The 23,247-nt window shown below is 44.2% G+C and overlaps 1 protein-coding gene across 1 annotated transcript; it reads right to left on the reverse strand.

Annotated features, from left to right (window-relative positions):
• Positions 1-3,463: 3,463 nt before the first annotated feature.
• LOC119462017 (prenylated Rab acceptor protein 1) lies at positions 3,464-4,150 on the reverse strand. The gene has a single exon (XM_037723374.1). It carries the CDS (start codon positions 4,148-4,150, stop codon positions 3,464-3,466), a length of 687 nt encoding a protein of 228 aa, XP_037579302.1.
• Positions 4,151-23,247: the final 19,097 nt, after the last annotated feature.

Here is a 23,247-nt window from a genome sequence, read left to right on the forward strand (position 1 = left end):
TTTCCCAGCGTGGTGGCTCAGTGAATATGGCGGTCTACAGCTGAGCAGAGAGTTTCACACCGGGTCATGGCAGCAATATTTCGATGGCTGTCGAATGCCAAAACGCACGTGTACTTAATTACATGGAAAGGTACGAGAAGGAACGAGAAGTTGTCAACATTAACCCAGAAACCAACAGGCTTTCTCATATCTGCAGTACCCGTATTGCTCTAGGAAACATCAAAAGTAGAGGTGGGTGAGTATTCCAAGTTAGTAATCATAAGTTTATTTGCCATCATAGATGTCGGAGCTGCTCACAGGCAGCTTGAGCAGCCCACAGCCCCTGATTTGTTTAATTTGGCAGAAGCAGCATAGCAACACATAAAAGTATACGCAAAATTGGCACAGTAAAGCCCGACCCACATGGAGCGGTATTTTCACGGCGAACTTCGTGCGGCCCGCACCAGCGCGCCGGTGCCCCCACATGCGTCGAAAAACAGGCAGCCGCCATCGCCACGATTTCAGTGTTGCTAGAAACAGCGTGATTCCATTCCCAGTAAAATGCAGTGAAAAAATAGTTTTGTATCTGCAACTGAACCATTGTTCTGCAACTGAACCCCATTGGTCAAGTCATCAGTCGATCATTGTACGCGATGCGCGCAGCTTTTGTCGCCATGTTCGCTCTAGGCTCTTTGGCTGGCTAGCCGATTCAAATGCGGCGGCAGGAAGTCAACTGCAGCCGCAACAACTGGCTGCTAAATTAATATTACTTTTTTTTTCGTCTGCTCAACAAGGCATCGCAAATTATCAGAAGTGAAACAATGACAGAAGTCTTAGAAGCAATGGAGAAACAAAACAGATAATGCTAGTTTTTTTTTTTTTTGGTTTTGCAGCGGAAGGCCACATGACAACCTGTCAATTTTGCTTGTATTCTGTCGTTTGGTATTTTTGGAAGTCTAGCCATATAGCATTTCTATGTTTTAAGCTACGCCCAGTGATATTTTCCTTGCAACTGGCCCTTTCACATTTGCTTACGGTACACGAGTCATCTGGCAGCTTTACCCTTTTTCCACAACGTCTTAACCTTTTTTTCGGCAACCATTTATTTAGCGTTTTTGGAAAGTTTCATTCCATACAGTAGCCATTGGAAAGCTTGTTTGCAACTAGGCTCGAAAGCTGTCGAGAGGCTATTCTTGCAGTTCTTTAAGGACAATTAGTAATGCTGAGTTTAAAATTGATCATTTGTCTCTGATACCCAGCTGTGTTCTTTTTTTTCTGTTATTTATTTTTGCATTAGTTTGTACAGGCGTGGTACCTAATTTTTACAAAATAAATATTCCTGCTGCAAATATATGCGGATGCATTTAATTATTCGATAGACGGTTCGACATTCAATACTTGCTGTTCGTACTCGATTCGTATTCGAGAAAGCTGATATTCGCCCACCTCTATTAAAAAATTTATGAGCCATTCCTCTCCGTGAAGTTGTGATGACCAGCGAAGCTGTTAGGCGCACGACACAGCGATCACACAGAATTTTGAACAAAGGTACGAACATATTATTGTCCTGATCGGTGGTCATCGTGACGACAGGTACGCACACACATTCGCGTATCACCTATGTTATTAAATCTGTCCGTCGCGTAAGACAATGAATGGCCCATACCTCCTTAAGCAATGGCTCATACCCGAGCCTCACTGCTGAAAGGCCCTGCACGACATTTAGCGCTACTGTCAGTACACATCGTGCGTCGTTTACTTCAGAGCATGCACTTGCGGCCAAGCCAGTTCTTCCTCCGTGGTGTTTGAGCCATCCACAAGTACATATAACGATTCCAGGGCTACAGAAGAAATCAGATCTACCGGCCTCTGCCTAAAACAACTGAGCTTGCTCCTCTTGTATGAAAAATACAGCAACCACGTGCACATTCATACCGATGGATCGACTACGTCGTGCAGTTCTTGTGGTGCGGTGGTTAAAGCAACGCGAGGAATAACACTGCAATTCAAGACATCGCATTTCACGACGTCTATGGCAGCAGAACTAACGGTTCTGCGTCATGCACTGGAATTTCGGATGTCATGAACAGCTGACATACGAAATTGTGAAACTTCAGCACCACATCCAACAAAAAGGCCACGAGATTGTTTTTCAATGGGTACCTGGTCATTGTGGAATCAATGGCAATGATTCCGCAGATAACGCTGCTCGCACATCACACCAAGAAGAGCGCAGCGTTCCAATTCCACTTTCGAGGACAGACGCCGCAAGGCAGCTTTGACACCTGGCACGCAGTCTCTCACTGACCGAGTAAAACTCGCGAAACTTAAGACATACACGACTGCATCGATTAGGCCCCTCACTGCGACTCCGGCCTCCATTCGGACTTCCTCGACGTGCAGCTTCCCTTCTCTGTCGCCTTTGATTAGGAGTTGCCTTCATAAAGGCATACTGTACATTAATTGGAGTGACCGACAGTGCAGCATGCGAGGTCTGTGGCACTGAAGAAACTATCGACCACCTACTGTGCCACTGTCCACGACATGCCTCAGAAAGACAAAAACTTGCTAACGCGCTACAAAAACTGGACAATCGGCCGCTTTCCATGCAGGTGCTGCTGGAACACCGCCCCCATTGCTCGTCGACCCAAAAAGCGGTGAAGGCACTTTTGTGCTTCTTGAGGACGACGGGCTTGTGTGAACGTCTTTGACTAATAGTGGAAAACCACACGCGTCAGCAAATTCACCGCTAATTTCCTTGTTTCCTACCCGCATCTCTCTCCCTGTCATCTTTATCTTCCTCTTTCCCATTCCTCCGGTGTAGGGTAGCTAACCGGACCGTTATTCTGGTTAACCTCCCCGCCTTCTGTCTTTCCTCCTCCCCTCCCGTAAACGAGGCCTCCCCACTACGACGACAGAAGAGAAGTGAAATTCTACGCTCCAATGATGAGCGGCAACGGAGCCAGCTGTGGAAGAACACGACGACGACGAACACGGGAGCAATGGCACGAGCGCGTGCCGAGCACGAGCGAACCCCGAAGGGCGCCAACGAGCCAGCTGCATGAAGACGACGACGATGCTCGAAGTTTTTTGCGTACACGGACGCCATCGAAATCTGCAACTTGTAACAAGCTTCGCTTGAAAAGGCGTGGCGTTAAACAATGCACACGCGTTCCACATAGAGATGGCTGACACGGCCATAATTTTAGGCTGATCCTGCAAAGCGCGATCGTGCCAGCAGCCGCCATGATTGGCTCAAGCCTGTTCAATACCTGTCCCCTGAATAGGGCTGGTGTCCGCGCCTTCTTCGTTTTCGAGAACGTCACCTTCCTGCAGGGCGGGACGTTCCTGAAGAACCTAATTTTCTACACGTAATGACAACGATTGAGTGGGTCTGCATGCCTTTATTTTAATTCTTCAACAAAAAGAGAAAAAAAAACGACACAAACAAAATGTCTTGAACACAAAAGACAGCTGCATTCACTCAGAGATTGTTGATGTTATCACCTTCCTCTGGTATGTCGGGCAGCGTTTTGACGAACTTGCCGGGGGAGCAGGGCCCGGCATGCAGAGTGGCATGTGCCGCGCCGATCACCACGGTGGCCCCGGCGGACCACACCACGGCCGACCAGATGTCTGCGGCACACAGAAGCGGCAGGGCCACCAATGCCGCCGCGGCCAGCCTCTGGTTCTTGTCGAGCTCGAGCCTCGTTCCCCACACGGCCACGGTCTCGACGTCCTCATTCAGCTTCAGCGCGACGCACACTCCAGCTACCAGCACGACGCTCCCCACAAGTTCCAAGCTGGACATGACGCAGCACACCAGGATGACCAAGAAAATGACGCCGTAGTTGCAGCGGAAGTGACCCACGTTCAATCGGATCCGGTCTGCGACCACCTGGGCTGCCTTTGGAACGGAAAATTTCGCGGCGTCCGCGAAATGCTGCCACGGCTGCGCCTGGCTGAGCTGTTGACTGAACCAGGTCATGACGGCACGCCGAACGTCAAAGTCCTCCTTCAACTGAGACGAGTAGTGCTTACGCGGTGCGGGCGTTGGCGCTCGCGGGGCGGTTGGAGCATCACCCGAAGACTGCGGGCTGGAATCAAGGGTCTCCATGTCAAAGTCTTCGTTCTTGTGAGACGAGTAGTTCTGCTTCCGCGGTGCGGGCATTGGCGCTTTCGGGGCGGTTGGAGCATCACCCGATGGCTGCAGGCTGGTAATAAGGGCTCTCCCCGATGTCTCCCTGTTCACGGTTCATGACTTCGAGCTCCGCGGTAGGCCGCTGCGCTAGCACACGGTGGTCTGAGTAGAATCGGCAGCTGTACCCTGCTGTCCGCCTCGGTGGGCTCGGGAGACGATGACGTGTCGCTAGGTGCTGCTTAGAACTCTCGCGAATGCCGTCGAGCCAACGAACGCGCTCTAAATTCACGCGCTCTCTGGTGGTTCTTCTTCCTCGTCGCCGGCGTATTGAGCGAGGCGCGCAGAATGCCCAGCATGTTTTATCGCCCTGCGTGGCTCCGCGGTCAAATGCAGCGACCGTCTTTGTTTCAGGCTGATTACTATTTTAACGCGAAGCTTTATAGGCTCACAAGTGTCGGCGGTGGTGCACGGTGGCGGCGGCGGTGTCACGCTGAAAAGTGGGCCGATCCTGACGATAGTGCAGAAAAGGTCCAAGCTTAATTGCACATACCAGGGACAAAAAAGAAAGAGAAAGAGAGAAAGGAAGAAAGAGAGAAATACAGAGCAAGAAAGAGAGAAAGAAAGAGTGAGAAAGAAAGAAAGACAGAGAAAGAGAAAGAAAAAGAGATAAAAAGAGAGAAAGCGTAAGATATATATATATATATATATATATATATATATATATATATATATATATATATAGAGAGAGAGAGAGAGAGAGAGAGAGAGAGAAAATCACCACGAAGGTCACATACACCCACGACAAGCTTCACTAACCCCCATTTTCTCGACAGGGAAAGGGCTGGTGATTTTTTTATTATTTATTTCGATTGCGTAAAAAAATAATACTAGTGCACAAAGTCACAGGAAACAATGTAAAAATAAGGCCTGGCAAAGTCACATATGGCTTGAGCGCGACAAGGCCTGGCAGGCAGCAGAACCATATTAATTTTAATTGGCATACATTACACATTTTAAGTTTCATTCAGAAAAAAATCACCACTCGCCAAAAGTAAACGAGCACTGGAGAGGAGAGATAGCGCTCGGCATATTTTTATGTTTACTGGATGGTGCTGACGTCCTCTTGTTTTCGCAAAGGAATCGCCTGATACCGGTTAATGAGGTACCCTAAGTATAAATTTCAGAAAAGTCGAACGAATCCAGCAGTAAGAAGCTAAAGGGTTGTTTTTAGTAGAAACCAGTGGCTATATTATCCGCATAGGTAAGAGGAGGAATGAAAACCGAGTCTTTTCCTTTCGCCACCGGGAGGCGCTACTTCCACAAACAAATACAATTCGCGTATTTCTTTTGCTTCTCGAAAGGGGATTGCTTGCTAGTACCTGCCAATGTTCACTCCAACAAGCACCACTCGAAACAGTCTGAGGCTTACTGCGCATTGCATTTCACAAGCTATCCCTCACCATTTCACCAGCTATCCGTTTGACTATACTCAATCGTCTAGCGGCCAAGTCCCCTATACCGCCGCGTTCACTCACAGAACGCCGTGGCGAATAAACCACAGGAGGTCTAACTGTTCGGCTAGTTAGTGTTGCATAATTGTTGCGGTGAATTAGCGCTAAGAACAGACGTCAGAAGAGCCGAACACGAGTGCTATACTAAACTAACAAGGTGCTCCGCTGACGCGACTGCCGCGCCGGGGTCGAGGGAGACGCAGCGTACCGCTGAAGATGCGAAGGATTTCGCAACATTCCGGCCGACCGCCCCTCTCGGCGCGGTTCAGCTGGGAACCGACCACGATGCTCAAAGAGGCGAACACGACGAGAGAAAACAGAACTAAACGGAGGAACGGAATAAAGAAAAAAATATAAAAAAAAAGTTAAGCAATAGAATTCAACTTCTTTCACGGGCGCACTTTCCCGGGGCGGCGTCAGGGCTCCGTCTTCGCCTCGTGCTGCTTGTGAAGAAGAAGAAGACACAACCAACCTCGAACCAGCGGGAGTGGGGAGAGGATATGAAACGAGGCGCAGACGTAAACACTCTTGCCTCGCATCTGTCAAAACAGCGAAGCCACGTTGAAGCGCCGGCCGATCTCTCTCTCTCTCTCTCAATTCTCCTCGCAGCTGCCGCGCCCCGAAGGGTTGGGCGGGCGTTCGCTTCTTTTAGCGCGCGAACCAGAGAACGCTTGCTTGACGGAAGACCGTCTAACGCAACAATATTTGCCGCCGGTGGTTCAAAGCCTTTTTGGCGAACGCGAATGCCACCAAAGGCACAGAAAAACACACTCGCGTACACACACGCACGCGCGGTTTTTACATCGCGTTCGTTGGAAACTTCCTGCCCGAGTTTCGTTTCTGCGCCTGAGGCAAGTTCGAGCTTTTTCCCCAAGTTCTTTCTTTCTTTCTTTCTTTCTTTCTTTCTTTCTTTCTTTCTTTCTTTCTTTCTTTCTTTCTTTCTTTCTTTCTTTCTTCTTTCTTTCTTTCTTTCTTTCTTCTTTCTTTCTTTCTTTCTTTCTTTCTTTCGTTTAACGTTCGGGGTGTTCGGTGCCTTTCGCTCGTAACGCGTCATGTCTGACGCATTACTCGTGTCGTCTTGTCAAAAAACGGCTGACAGAGAACATACACGCGCGGTTAGAATAACCCGCCCTGGTTTCCGTTGTTGATGTCCCACCTGAAAAAAAAAATCGTAACAGGTGCAGACATGCTGTTGCAGTGACAACATTGTCGCTGACGTTCATTCTGCTTCGCTTTCCTGGTATGGCCGAAACATGCAGACCGTATTGGCGACGCGTAGTCCCACACAGCCCCACATTGAAGAAACAGCGGTATTCTCGAGTGATCGAATCCGTAAGGCTCGCTTGCTTGGAGTTAAGGCTCCTTTTTTTTTTCTCATCCAGAACCTCATCGCTCGCCTTATTTTACGACGCTAGTGGTACAGTAAATACTTCTTAGCGGATAGTTCCAGAACCTACAGAACAGCGCTCGAGTGCATGCGCCGTGCAAAATGACGACGCATGATTTCTATGAGCTGCGGGATTCTAGCTTCTGAGGTAGAAATCAATCAATAAATCAATCAATCAGTTTATTATTTCTAAATTATGGGGTTTTACGTGCCAAAACCAATTCTGATTATGAGGCACGCCGTAGTGGGGGACTCCGGAAATTTGGACCACCTGGGGTTCTTTAACGTGCACCTAAATCTAAGTACACGGGTGTTTTCGCATTTCGCCCCCATCGAAATGCGGCCGCCGTGGCCGGGATTCGATCCCGCGGCCTCGTGCTCAGCAGCCCAACACCATAGCCACTGAGCAACCACGGCGGGTAGTTTATTATTTCTATTCCATCATGGGTTGTAATCAGATCGTGGTCTTGTTGTCACGTACAACCTCAGATTTTAATAAATTTAAACGAGTGGGCTTACGTAAACCTTGCATACCGACCGCCAAAGTAGTGCGACTAAGCGCACCTCTTTTTTGCGTAATAAAAAGAAAATTACCACATAAAACCTCAACACATCATCCCGACTCATAGGCGTCTCTAAAGCGCGCAGACCTGCTAATGAAATAGCGCATTATATTCGGTGGCTAGGAGTAACTTGATTTTCTACAATTTGGGAATTGGGTATGTACCACTGGATATGTGCCCATTTTTTGGCTTACCCTCCAGAATGGTATGTTCCGCAGTGAAACAATGAACTGTACCTAGATATCCTCAGTGCAACAAATATATGCCTTCAAGAACATCATCATTTTTTAAAGCGCACAACTGCGGGTGAAACGACAACGTGAGCGTGCGCCCACTGATCCTGACATTGCAGCGAAACGAGAGAAGAGTTGGAAGTCAGACGGGTTGAGAAAATGTCGTGAACGTGCAAATGAAACTCCTGAACAGAGCGAACGCCGTCTAGACGTTGATTCAGAGGTCACGAGAAACGCGTGGCCTAACGAAACTCCCGAACAGCGACGACGCCACGTGAACTCAAACGTTCAAGCTATGGAGGACTCGACGGGGGAACGAGAGTGCCGAAGAGTATGCCGCGCGCTTGGTCAAATACGTTCATTGACGAGCGGCGCAAACCTACTGGCAGGTACCCAATCACCAAAGTTGGCGTCAAAGAGGTTCATTTCAGACTAGCACAGACCGAGTGGCACGTGCCCATGATAACGCAAGACAAAACTATGCAAAACTAGCGCTAACGGTGCTAGCACACAACAATTCGTGCTTCCCCAGAGCTAAACCGTCAGCCAATTAAAAAAAAAATGTTAGATTGCATCTCCTCCTATAACCTTTATCTCCTCTTACACCCTTACACAAGCACAGAATAGCCAGCCAGTTGATACAATAGCTAACCTCCCCGTATTTGCCTCTCCTCAGATGAACACTAAATCAGTTTAGGGTAATCTTTCAAAATTCAATTTTTATTCATTTAGAAAAAGCTGACGTTTTAGCTCTCGCTAAGCACGAAAACTCTCAGAAAACTGATTCAATAAAGTTTATTCTCTCTCTCTTTCCCAACTTCCTATGTTGAGTCTTCGGTTTCGTTAAAACCCGAGTCTAGTGCTTCTACTACAACCGAGTAATCGCTGTCAGAACCAGTGACGTGATGGTGAGATCGTGCGCGTACCTCAAGGCGGCGTTGGGCAGCGAGTCTTTCGTTTTTGCGTCTTCTCGTGATCCCCAAGCCTCTTCTGACAAAAACAAGTGGCCGGTTTGCTGCTGCCGAAGCGTAATTTAATAGTACAGCCTAACTTAATATGTGTCTACAGCGTCCCTCATGGCGAGCTTCTTTTTTTATTTAATTTTTGCCTCGGCAATTTCTAAGCGCGTATAACTATCAACTTTTGCGTTTGCATAACGTTTATTTACTTGTTCTCTCTGTTCTTTTCTTTATCTCTCCCTCAATAAGCTGAACCATTGTACAGAAGCCTTTTGTACTGAATGTCACGTTTACTTGCTGGTGAGTTTTTTTTAAAATCTCATTATGCATTTTCTTTCTTTCTTTCTTTCTTTCTTTCTTTCTTTCTTTCTTTCTTTCTTTCTTTCTTTCTTTCTTTCTTTCTTTCTTTCTTTCTTTCTTTCTTTCTTTCTTTCTTGATTTATTTAAGACATTATTGAAATTTCCTCTGGGGACATGGCTAAAAGCAAACATTTGCGTGACTAGGCCGTGCCACCCGCAGGATAGCAAAAATGGCACACGTTTAAGAGGGCACACACGAAATTAAACTGGTACACTTATTTTTAAACAGTTCAACACGCAAGTCCGCGAAAAAAGACAGAAAAAATCCTAATCTTATATAAGCACTTGAAACACAAAACAAAAACATATACAAACTATTTAATACTTCTAGTTTAACATTAGTATTAGTCTTCTGGTTGTAACAATTCTTTTACCTTCTTCTTGGAACTTTGCGTTGAAATTCCAGAATTTAGGAGGTCCAATACTAAGGGGTAGTTGTTTAGAAGGTTAGGAAGTTGCACTGCCAGTTTTCGATCTCCGTATTTTGTTCAGCAACGTGGTTTTACTATCAGACTTTTTCTGAAGTTATAGCCTGCCGTTTTACCATCGGTATTTGCTTTGGAAGGAACATTTGTCTGCCAAGAATTGCCGCGAAATTACGAGGAATAATTTATAAGTGTGAAATTTTGATGCTGTTAGTATTTTATGTTTGCTAGAGTATGGTTGAGTGGTATCGGAACGTTCTAAGTTTCCTATTGCGCGACGTGCACGGTTTTGAAGTGTTTGAAGGGATCTTAAGTTTGATGTTAGATTGTGTAGTTGTCAACCAAACCAGAAAGGGCAATAAGCTAATCGAGAATGTATATAAGCGCATCATAAATATCTGCTTCACATCTATCGGTAGCAAATATCGCAACCTGTTCAGCGCGCCTACTGCACGAGCAGTGTTGCTTCTGAGAACATCTACGTGGCGGTGACTAATACAGATTCTCGTGGAATATAATTCCTAAAGATCTCGCCTTTGGTGCCTGTTCGATGTTGACTTTTTGAAATTGCCCTTGTAGTTGGGGATGGGTTAATTATTTTTCCTTTCAACCTAAATACTAAATGCTTACTTTCATTAATGTTTAATTCCAGTTTATTTGCATTCAGCCACAAACTTAGTCGCTGTATCCAGATGTTCGCTTGGTCAAAATGATTTTGTGTTTCTCTTCCAGAGAAGAAGACTTTAGTATCATCCGCGTACAATATCGGAACAGCCTTGAATATTTGCAATATAATTAACGTCCAGTAAAAAATGAAACAGGCCCTAAGATGGGTCCTTGCGGCACCCCGTATTTCATATACTGAATTTTGGAGCTAACTCCATTTATTATTGTGTACTGGGTTCTTGAGGTAAGCTAGCTTTTTATTCAAGATAATGCGACATCACGGATTCCATAAACAGGTAGCTTTTCGAAGAGAACTGTAATGTTGCACGCAATCGAAGGCATTCCTAAAATCGAGAAAGATACCTAGAGTTCTATAGCATTCGCTTTTCAAAGTTGTCAAGGATTTGTTCTTTTGTTTCAAGTACAGCGGTTTCTGAATATTTGCTATTGCAGAAACCATATTGCTCTTGTGCTATTATTTTATACCCGTTTAAAAACCCGTGAAGTCTTTTGTTAATAACATCTTCAGCAATTTTCGCAAAGACAGAAAATACGGAGCCTGTAGTTATTGATATCGTTAACTGAGCCACTTTTTTTTATTTTTTTTTTATTTACAACATACTGTGGTTTAATAACAGTCGCTCGGGCTAGCTTCATTTTATCTGGAAACGCACCGTTAGAAATAAATAAATTACAGATATGTGCAAGAGGCAGGCTTACAACTTCACCGACGGCTTTCAGCGGCGTTACTTTTATGTCATCTGCACCAGAAGCAATATCGTCTTTTAACGATAAGATTATGGTCTGTATCTCGTGATGATCAGTAGCCTGCGAGAACACTGTAGAAGAAGATCGATTTAATGTAGATTCCGCTGCAAGAGACCTGTACATCAGTTTGTGAGGACCCACCAGCATCAATAAAATGAGAATATAACATGCCATAATAAGAGATGAAGGACTTGCGCGTACATTTTCTTTATTCCCCTGTGGTTCTCGTTCATGGCTAGGTTATCTAAGTACCATTTCTCCTATACCTGGGGTCATACACTGGGGCACGTAAAATTTTCTAGCGCTCGCAAAAGCAGACGAACGCTGCGCTTGCACATTAGGATTCGCGGAAACCCAGCGGCTGCTTTGCGTGAGACGAGCTCGTGAAGACAATCGGATACCCAGAAGAAACGACGACGTTTGCTATTACGCGCTGTATTTTCATGCTCTAACATCAAAGACACCGATAGGCTTACGAGAGGGTTCAGAGGGACGTAAGAAGCCCGGAATATCGGTCGAATGTATTCGACTTCGTCGATAGTAACGGAAAGTCCTCGCCGCCTTGAAGAATACGAGCGTATTCGGAATATGAGAACGTGATCCGCGAGCGGTAAAAAAAACCTGAGACGGAACCTGCTCTTTCGCTTCGTTTGCGGCGCGAGCTATGTCTCGACTTGCTCACCTGATCCGATGAGGTTCCACCGTGCAGAAACAAAGTGAAACACCAGGCTGCTGTTACGGGTGCAAGAAAGGCTGTGTCGAGTGGTCCCGCTACTTCGTGTGGGTGTAATGACTACGTGTTGGTTAATTCAATCAATTCAGTTCAATTCAGTTTATTTCTTTCTTGTACAAGAAAGAGGAGCAAGAGCTAAAGGTCATGCGGCCTGACAGAGGCTCTTGCTCCTGTTGACGTTCGGCATACAGGTACATTTCCCATTCCATACATGCATTGTACGCACATTTTGCGGCATACGTCTTCATGAACCTCGCATGATAAAAATCATTCAAATGAATTATACATCTGGCAAAGTTGAAAGGCAACACAAACCAAAACATATATCAAAATCACTTTTTTTTGTTGTACCAAGTTTGCAGTACAGGGAGCATATTTATTTGTACGAAATGACATGATTCAACAAAAACGTTTTCATATACTGTTTATATTGGGGCTCATAAAAGTCAATTTCCGGCTCAGCAATATTCAATACTCGGCGTATTTGATAGTATAGGTCTTGACGTCCATAATTTGTGCGGGTGAATGTTGTTGTTCTCGTTTGTTTGCGCAATGGGTAACGTAATGGAGAAGTATGGCGTGCTAACGATGTGAAGTCTGGTGCTCTTTTTGTGTAAAAGCAATCTAGATTGGTATACCTGGCTGGCTCGGAGAAATGAGTGCTTGTCAAACAAATAAGTTGCCTGTCGGTAAATCTCGCGGCCTACCATGATAGCTTTCAAACATTCATATTACCCTTTTTTGTAAAAGTATCATTTTTTCATAATTTTTTGCAGTCCTTGTTCCCCAAATTAATATACAGTAAGCTTAGAGTAAAGAAGGCTATAGTACATTGCTTTCTTTAGCCATAATGGAACAAGAGGATTAATCATTTAAATCCAACCTACTACTTTACTAAGCTCATTGGTTAGGGTATTGAGATGAGGGTCCCAAAAAAGGTTATTTTGAAACCAGACCCCCAGGAATTTTTGTGTTTTTACTTGTTCTATACACTTCCTTTGAAATAAAACAGTTATGTTACTAAGCAATTTTTTGTTTGCTTGTTTGAATATGATACATTTCGTTTTGTTAACATTTATTTGCAGCTTGTTTAATTGCAGCCAACAAATTTAAATTCTCATTCATTTCTTTCTCGAGGTATTGCAGGGAAGCGTTTGCGAAAAAAAAACAAGATTTCTCAGGTGACGAAAAGAAGAAAACGAAAAAGATAATAAAAGAAGGCAGAACAAATAGCAGTTCGGATGATCTCCTTAAGCATAAAAATGGTGTTCTTATCACGATAACAAGAAATTAAAAAACGACAAAGAAACAAAGGAAGGAAGAACGAAAGCAAGAAATAAAGATTAGATAGATAGATAGATAGATAGATAGATAGATAGATAGATAGATAGATAGATAGATAGATAGATAGATAGATTGATAGATAGATAGATTGATAGATTGATAGATAGATTGATAGATAGATAGATAGATAGATTGATAGATAGATAGATAGATAGATAGATAGATAGATAGATAGATAGATAGATAGATAGATAGATAGATAGATAGATAGATAGATAGATAGATAGATAGATAGATAGATAGATAGATAGATAGATAGATAGATAGATAGATAGATAGATAGATAGATAGATAGATAGATAGATAGATTCTTTTTTTAAGTAGAATAACCAAATGTTAGCTTGCGCTCCTTTTCTGTTTCTTTTCATCATTGGTTTTGTTTTTCTTTGTTCTCGATGTCTCATCGATGTTAGTATTTCATTCACCACATCTATCATGTTCTTAGGCACGTTCCTACAAACCAACGGAGGCTTAGATCGCCCTATTTGTGTTGTTTTTGCATTTATGGGTGGCAATAAACATTATTATTATTATTATTATTATTATTATTATTATTATTATTATTATTATTATTATTATTATTATTATTATTATTATTATTATTATTATTATTATTATTATTATTATTATTATTATTATTATTATTATTATTATATAAACGTCACATAGTGGGCAGCGCCCAAAAAGCACACGAAACATCCAAGCTTGCACTTCTTGCCTTAGAAGCGTGCTCTGTCTCACTCATAGTGGTACTGCGGCTAAGCATACACAATTCCGTCAGTGGTAGCCTTTACGAAAGGAGCAACCAAAACTTTTACTATGCCCAGATGAAACTGAAACTGTGCGACAATCAATCAATCAAGAAACCAATTAATCAAATATTCAATTAATCAAATAATCAATTATTCAACATTTTCGCCTGATGTATGCAACTTACACCGAAAAAAAGCTGACAGTACGAAACGGCGCAGTACGAACGGTACCGAAATATTCTGACGAGCCTTGCTGCTCGCATACTCTTGTTCGTTTTAGTAAACGTGATGTGTGGCAACAATTAAACAGAATAGCTGATAATCATCTACAACTGATGCGTTATTCCTGTTCATGATTGGCCAGGATATATATATTTTTAATGTTTCCCGTGTCTATTATTTTCCTCGTTGAACACGCTTTCTCAGCTGTCTGATGCATTATTATCTGACCTGCCTCACGTTGTAAAAGTTTCTTGGGGTTATGTGATACCCCATAGACAAGACACATATGACTGCGTAATAAACGAGGTCCATAAAGAGCAAACGCAACCATCATATATGGTTGCTTAACGTACGTATAAAAAAAGCTACTTACGCAGGCGCTGTTAGAAGCGTGCCAAGGTATATGACGACGAAAAGCATCTGACAAGGCAAAGGACCTCGCAACGCTTTCAAAACCATATTTTTTGGATCATTGTGAATGGGGCCCCGACCATGACTGTCGCTTTTCATCCGTAAAAGTCGAATCATGTGTACTCCGACAAGTGACGCAAGTCGAACTTGCCTCTCACACCAACCAACAATTCAGATACAGCATGCCACCAACATCAAAAATGTTACAGAACCTTGATGAAACTATGTCACCTGAATCATCACAAAGTGATACCGACCTAACTTTCGCATGATGCAGATCATTGCGCTGCATTTTATTGAGTAAATTTGGGCACATTGTTTTTACAGGTTTAATGCCGTCAGAAAAGAACGAGGAAAAAAAAACAGAATTTTCCTTCATATTTTCTGCTTTTTCTGAGCTCTCCCATCTCTACCAAAAGGTCGATTCGGCTGGGAACGAAGAAAATTCGTGGCCTCCTTTGGCGGTGGCGCCATCGCGATCCAGACGCGGAAAGTTGTAGCAGTCGCACCAATGTCGAAACTCCCGATAGATGGCAGCAGTGCATTTGCGCAGCGAAGGCTTTCGTATCGACATGCGTGCGCCCCATGCACTTCGGCAGCCCGCACAAACTATTCACTGCGCGGGGTGTAATGAACTTGAACCTCCGGGTCTGCTGTGAGGATGTTTAATTAGATTGGGGCCGTTCAGCCAGTTCAGTTTATCGAAGGTGGCACCACTTCGAGCCGGGGTCCGATCAGTTCAAAGCGCGAGGCGCGTTGCGCTTTAAAGAAAATGTGGGCAAGAACCTCAAAGGTAGGCTAAAAGGATTTAGTATGTGCTTGTAATCTACCGTAATTCTATAGATCTAAACGGCTAGCTAAATTTGCTGATCAAGATCAACCCTTTTAACGTTTATTACACTGTACCCGACTAAATCAATCGCCATGGTGTTCTCCTATCGGGGCACAAGGTCGTGGGTTCAACTTCCGGCCGCGGCGGCCATGGTAAATTGGGGGGCGTAATGCAAAGTGCTCTTATGTACTGTGCTTTAGGTGCAAGTTAAAGAAATAACCGGTCCGAAGAAAACTAACGCGTAGCACTTTACTATGGCGCCTCTCGCAACAAAGAAACTGCTTTGAGACTATAAACATCGTAAATAAATAAATAAATAAATAAATAAATAAATAAATAAATAAATAAATAAATAAATAAATAAATAAATAAATGGGTTAATTAATTAATTAATTACCTTCACTGTTGTAACCTATATATACTGCATGTCGTAGTACATATGCATTACAGCATGCGCTTTCTACAGGACATACGTTTATCTAATATAAGATAGCTGCGCTTAACAACGCAACGTGCTTCTGTGAAGAACCTAACGAAAAAACACGGGGGTACTGTATAGTTCCGTATAGAGGTACTGAATTTATCAGCCATAAGCTCTAATGAGAACAGCGTACTGTGGGAAAAGAGCTCGCTCGCGGTTGTTAGAAAAATCTCCCCGACGTCGACTCGAGCGACAAGGGAAGGTGAAAGAAACAAGCACATGGTCTAAATGAGCTGCTTGACGAGTATGAAATTTCTTAGAGTTATTCACCTGATAATTATTCAGATTATGACGGTAGTTTTATTTGAACTTGTATATTCGTTTGTATCAGGCACCTATACCAGTCTCAGACTCGCACGACCACTGAGACCAATGATAATCGAAATCCGCGAGATTGAATTACTCTTGAGCGCGAATATAACTCGCCGCTCCCAGTAGTCGTCGATTTCAATGGCCGTTGAAAGTGCGCACGTGCTAGAGCCATTAAATTTCTTGAGTAATAATTACGTGCATCCGATAGCTCAATGCAGTGCAAACAGATCACCTCAGTACGAAAGTTAATTGTGGAACTATTCTTACCTTAGGCAGATTTATTACCATTATCCAGTATCGCTTTTCACCGCTGTAACGTGTTATTACACTGCAGTGCCTAAGACATTTCGCTTTATTTAAAGGTCCTTCAAAGATACTCCTCGATTCCGTCAGATAAGGGCGCCACACAGGGTGGGAGGGGACAGATGAAGCGATTTGTCAGATAAAGAAAGGGCAATTATAAAAAGAGTAGCATACTAATCGCTTAATAAGAACACATACATTCGAAAGTAATTATGACAAGCTGGCAGGAGTAATCCAAACCAAGAAACAATCAGGTTAAGCTTCGAAATACACTTGCGCACCAGAAAAGCGTCAGAGTGAAATAAACAAGCATTGGTTATCACACACTGTCCCATAGAAAACTTTGAGAGACAAAAACAAAAAAACAAAAAAAGAACATGGTTTAAAGAAGAATAAATTTAAAACATAAAAGTTTATACTAGGTAAGAAACAGTAAATTTCATTAGCCTAACAACGTAGCGTTACATGCGATCGTAAAGAGTAAAATGAAGCTTACAAAGGTAACCTCATACAGTATGTTAGCGAGCAACAGCTAATAATGTTTTGCGTACTGATATTTTTTAAAGCGCGGATGCATATCGGTGAGCCACTGAATATTTCGCTGAATTTCGTTTGCTGATTAAACCAAGATACGCAGCTACGACTGTAAAGTTCTTAACCTCAGGCTTTGGTTGCGGCTACAGGGGACGATCCATGAGCCGAAATTAGCATTTTTTAAAATAGAACTTCCACGAGTGATTGGGCGCGACTGTTACTGTATTTGGCTTACTAACGCTGCCACAAGTCGTCCTGCCGCCACAAAGCCGCATTCAAGCAATCAAAGCAAATAGTAATAATAAAAGCCAGGAATGAAGTCAGCTTGATGGAAAATTCGCAGCCGCGCATCATGCATGCAGAGCAGGTATGCCCGCGCATTTAGTGAGACTGCCACGTTAAGCAGGAATAAATGTGGAACACGTAACCTTTTCATACGAGCGTGTGTTACATATGCAGTGTTGACGTGTCGAAGCATACGACGTGTCGAGGAAACATATCGCGTGTTGTTGTAATTGTTCACTACAGTGGAAGCTACGCGATATGTAGATTTCACGTTTTCGCGCAGCAGAATGGAACGCCGCGCTAGGTCAACGTGTACCGGGTGTTTCAGCGAACACTTTCAGACATTATTTTTTTTTTTAATTGCCAGTGGCATATAGCACAATTCTAGTCTATGAGCTGGTCTACTGGAAGCGGAGGACATTACTTGCACAAAAAAATTGAAATGCATAATCGTTGAATTGACGAAAATTCACTAATTATGTTTTAACTAATTAGCCTATGGCACATATTGCAATTTACAAATTCTAGCCGGGGAGTTCGCAAGGCAGTCTCACTTGGAACGAATTCTCAGTACGACACCAAGTTTCAAGATATTAATTCCCGAACTTTGCGGAGAAATGCATTGGCGTTCCAGTTACTTTTGTGCTTCAATGCAAAAAAAAAAAAAAAAAGAACGACGTTTTGTTAAGTAAGTAAATGGAACGACAGTGCATTTTTACGGCAAGTTTACCGGCGCACCACACAATTCCTTTCATGTGGATATGCGTTGCAATCTCACCCGCTAGAATTTGCAAATTCTAGCTGGTGAGACTAGTGTCATAAGGTAACTTCCATAAGATAATTTACATGAATTAGTTAAAAACTTAATTGGGGAATTTTTGTTAATTAGCCGATTATGCATTTCAACTTTTTGTGCAAGCAATGTCCGCCTCTTCAAGCAGACCAGTTCGTGGACTATAATTGCGCTATCTGCCACAGGCAATCTTTACAATTTTTTGAAAGTGTTCGCTGAAACACCCTGTGTACTAAACCCTCGCAACATGGCAACGTCTCCTCATACTCGTCGTCATCATCATCACCATCACCATCACCACCAACACCTTCATCACAACCACCACTGACATCGTCATCATCATCATTCTATATTATGCCGCTTGCGGAACAAATACCTCCCTCAGAGATATCCAATTACCCCTCTCTTGCGTCCAAATGAGACCTTTTTATGCCTGCAGGTTTCTTACTGTCCTTACAACAGCTAAGCCTACGCCGCCCTCTACTGCACGTTTACCTTCCCTTAGCACCGATGTCGTTACTCAACTATTTCATGAGTGACATGTTCTATTCATTACACGATCTGGCCAACTACACTTTTTTTTTCTCTCAACACCGGCACTTAGTGAACGCGAAATCGTGTCAGCCCATGTTGCAATTCTCGCTCGCTAATCAGTATGTTCCTTTTTTTTTTTACCTTTTCCTTTTTGAGCCATTTCGCAACGTCGACTCCTTCTTTGCTCTAAACCAAACGACACATCCCTAACTGTTCATTGTGAATGAACGCTGCGCATCGCATTGCTGGCTCTCCACATTGCCTGACACCCGCTGTTAGAATCTGCGACACTGCACCGTACTAATGAGACCGAGTTCGCCCTTCCACCTCGAGCACAACTTCTGCGCAGCGAGATTCGTGAAGCCGTACGTGCGCTTCTATCCTTTTCTTTTGCTATTTTAATCTTTTTCCTACTCGTAACGAGAAACCCTGAATTGATTCCGCGCCGTCGGGGACTGTCCTGTCCAGCGGTGGTTGCCGCGGCGCATTTAAAAATAGAGCGGCCGGTTCGTAATGAGCCCGCCATCAGCGGCAGCTGTCTATAGCTGGCCTTCAACGCGCCGCGCTTTAAAAGGACTCGCGCTACGGCGAGTCGGGAAGAAGGTACGGAAGTCATGGTGGAGTTGCAGCGCCAAAACCTCATTCGAATCCCGCTAACGAGGGTCAGAATTTCCAACGACCTGCCGCCTGTAATGAAAGGGGAGATCGAACGAAGAGGGCGGCCTCTGCTGTGGTCCGGCGAACTGCCTCTCTGGACTGTTCGAGAGGATGAGAGAGAGAGAGGTGAAAAGTTAGCGCTTGTGCCGCAGCGTCGATTCACGCACTCGGCTTCTCTCTACGGGAACGAAAATGTCACCTACGGATTTAGCGACACGTATACTCCAAACTTTCGAGACTTATTAACGCGCCGGCAATTACGTCATAAAAATGCATTTATTGTGACCGAAGAACACCTAATAACCAGTGTTGGTAACGTATTTTCTTTTATTTTTGAGAATGTGCCCAACTTCCGGCGCAAGACAGTCCATCTTTAGCGAAAAGTGGCTAAGTGATGATAATGATCACGATCTCTTGCACCGAATTTTGTGTATTTTGATGTTTTATTGCTCCTAGACATATTGCGTATTCTTTTTTAAGCTACAGCTTTAATGGATCTCCTGCGGTGGCAAGTCAATGGTTGGAATGTGAAATGAGAAAACAACCCCCAATTTTCTAAAGCGGTGTCAGATCTCAAGAGTTTGCTTTGCCTAAAAAAATTAAGCACTTCGGTATGTCAAGTGAAGGCTTACATATTCCCCTTAATATAATATAGAGGCGAAGTATTGAACTTAGCCAAAGTCCTTTGCGATATTTCTACCAAGTCAATGTTCTGGCTATTCAATTCACCAAAAATGTCACTAAAATCACTAAGACTCCGAAAAGGCAAATCTGTCTTGAAGGTGATAAACAACTGCCAAATTGAATGAATTTCTCGCTTAGTCACTAACACGGCCAAGGCTATAGGAGAAGCGCAGTCGCAGATAGCAGATAATTTGGCGGTGTGAGGAAATTAGGAAATTTGCAGGTGCAAATTGGAATCAGCTATAGCGCAAGCCGGGGGTACTTGGCGATCGCCGCAAGAGGCCTTCGTGTTACAGTAGCATAAAGATGATGATAATGACGACACTTCCGAAGGTTGTGAGAACTCAATTATACAGCTTCGCTGTCTTTGATGTACGCGTTGCTCGGATTGGTATACATCTTCACAGAATCTTTTTTTTTTCTCTCGTCCCACTCTGCCGGTGTGTCACAAGCTCTGCCGGTGTGTCACAAGCTCGTGGCCGCATTCGAGGCGCTGTTTTCTCCTCATCAGGGTTTGTTGACGGGCGCGCGTTGTCGCCGCCATGGCCAACATAAGTACCCACCACGTCTTGTTTTCCTTTTATCGGACCCGAAGACCGACGTTGCCCCTTCTGCATTGAGATATACTTAACAAGAATCAGCGAGGATCATTCAGACAAGAGCCGAGTAAAGAGAGTGAGTGAGTGAGCAAGACAGAGAAAATTTGTGCTACCATGTTACAGACAAAGAAAAGAAAGAAGGCACAAGCGAAGGAATGGATTGCGCGATAGACTGTGATCGTCATTACACGCTTCATTGCTTTTGCCTTGATACAAAAAATGTAGTATATATATATATATATATATATATATATATATATATATATATATATATATATATATATATATGGAGCAGCAAGGAAATCTGCAGCGAGGGAGGAAAGGCGACGGGCGTAAGCCGGCGGAAGGGCAGGCAGAAAGACAGCGCCTGAAAGAAGAAAAGCCGCCGAAGTGTCGACGACGCAGATTGGGGAAGGGGGAAATCGGGGAGGAAAGAAAGTCGGGCAGGGGCAAACGAAGAGGTGTGCGGCTGCCGACAGCGGCAGCGGTGGTAGCAGGGGCGCCCGTTTCTCTAGCCGACAGTTTCGGGAACCGCGGTCGTGCGTCGAGGTTGACGTTGTGCTAAGCGCAGGAGCGACGGGGTTCCAAGGTAAACACCGTGTGCTGCCGCCGTCCGACGCACGTTTCTCGCGACGATCGAAACTGCGGCAGCAGCCCGTTACTGCCGCGTCGACTCTGCGCCGAAGCGCAGTGAAAATCGGTCGCGGCGAAGGTCGTCAACGGCGAAAACAAGACGCGCCGAAATAGGCAACGAAAATATAGGAAAATTAAAAAAAAATACCAATCCAGGTGACCTTAGAAGCCGGGCACCTCAGTAGAAATCTCAGGACACCTCAAGGCGAACCCAGTGCAGCAGGTACTGAGATAAAAAAAATGGAAAAACAAAAACAAAAGTGTAATGTTTTATACGAGGGTGAATCAGAAAGTCTTTGCCCCTAGTTTTTATTTGCCAAGATAAGGTACATACATGTAATTACAAATATACGTACTATTCTACGTACCTTACACTATTTTTCCGCATAGTCCCCACACCGGTTCAGACATTTGTCCCATCGTAGCACTAAATTTGAGATGCCCCTGTGGTAGAATTCGTCCGCGCGTGGCCTCCCCGAACGCTCGTTGTCATGCAAGTCTTCACGGCCTTTTGCGAACTCACAACACCACCAGCTCACACTCCTCAAAGTCAGACATCTTTCCCCATACGTGGTATGCAGTTCCCTGTGGATTTCGATGAGCGTTTGTCCCTTGCTCAATAGAAAACGATTCACACTTCATTGCTCGTACGCCGTGGACGTGTGGAGCACAACCGTCATCTTCAACAACTGACAGCAGCGCCGTCCCGCGGAGCTACCGGCAGATAAGGCCGAGCCGGTCCAAGAAAGGTCCATCGCTGCAAATGAATATGTTGACTTCGCATTTACAGCCGTAATTTGGCTTTAAAAAAAATAGGGGCAAGGACTTTCTGATTCGCCCTCGTATGTGTGCTACTGGTTAAAAATTCCGTTGCAACTTTCGACGGGAAGTGGCCACGCATCTGAGGCAGCGCTATTCTACGTCAATTTCGCGTGCGGCAATGCGGCCGCCGTGGCCGGCAAACCTAGCAGCGCAACACCATGCACCAGGGGCTAGCGAAAAGACCACGTCATCTCGCATCCTTACATCATCAGCAGCAGCAGCCTATATTATGTCCACTGCAGGACGAAGGCCTCTCCCTGCGATCTCCAATTACCCCTGTCTTGCGCTAGCTGATTCCAACTCGCGCCTGCAAGTCTCCTAACTTCATCATTCCACCAAGTTTTCTGCCGTCCTCGACTGCGCCGCTTCCCTTCTCTTGGTATCCATTCTGTAACTCTTATGGTCCGCCGGTTCTCCATCATACGCATTACAAGGCATGCCCAGCTCCATTTTTTCCTCTTAATGTCAATTAGAATATCGGCTATCCCCGTTTTCTCTCTGATCCACACCGCTTTATTCCTGTCTCTTAGCTTTAGGTCTAACATGTTTCGTTCCATCACTCTTTGTGCGGTCCTTAACTTGTTCTCTAGCTTCTTTGTTACCTCTAAGTTTTTGCGCCATATGTTAGCACCGGTAGAATGCAATGATTGTACACTTTTCTTTTCAACGACAGTGGTAAGCTAGCCCAGTCAGGAAGTGGTAATACATGCCGTATGCACTCCAACCCAATTTTATTCTTCTGTAAATTTCCTTCTCATGATCACGGTCCCCTGTGAGCAATTGACCTAAATAAACGTCAATCAATCAATATATAAATCAAAAATCAATCAATAGATCAATAAATTATTCAATCGATAATTGAACCTGTCAATGAATCGACCACCCAATCGCTCAAGCAACCGATCTTCGTTACGTAATATTTGCTGATTTTCTTCGAATCTAAACACCCTTCCCGTTTTGGTCATCGTTGGTAGTGAAGAAAGCAGTTGCACACACGCGAGAAATTTCGGTAAATCAGTAGCCAAGCACGTAAAAAAAACAACTACTTCGAAGATTCGCAGACCTGTCATCTCAGTCGCTCGCTCGTTAGCGTTGGAATCCACGACGACGTCTGCGTCCGCGACTTCCTTCAATACACATTTCTATGCCGTTTAAAACAACGACTAAACAAAATCGTGATGACTTCTGTCGTAAGGCTCCCGAACCACGACGATGTTCGCGCTGTCGGCGGCAGACGGCTCAAAATCTCCTGCAAGTTGTTCGCATCTACCACTAAAGCTTCAGCTCTGTCCCTTGTAAGATATAGCAAATGCTTGGTATTTTC

Source organism: Dermacentor silvarum, chromosome 8, assembly GCF_013339745.2.
Source record: "Dermacentor silvarum isolate Dsil-2018 chromosome 8, BIME_Dsil_1.4, whole genome shotgun sequence".
Classification (NCBI taxonomy): Eukaryota; Metazoa; Arthropoda; class Arachnida; order Ixodida; family Ixodidae; genus Dermacentor; species Dermacentor silvarum.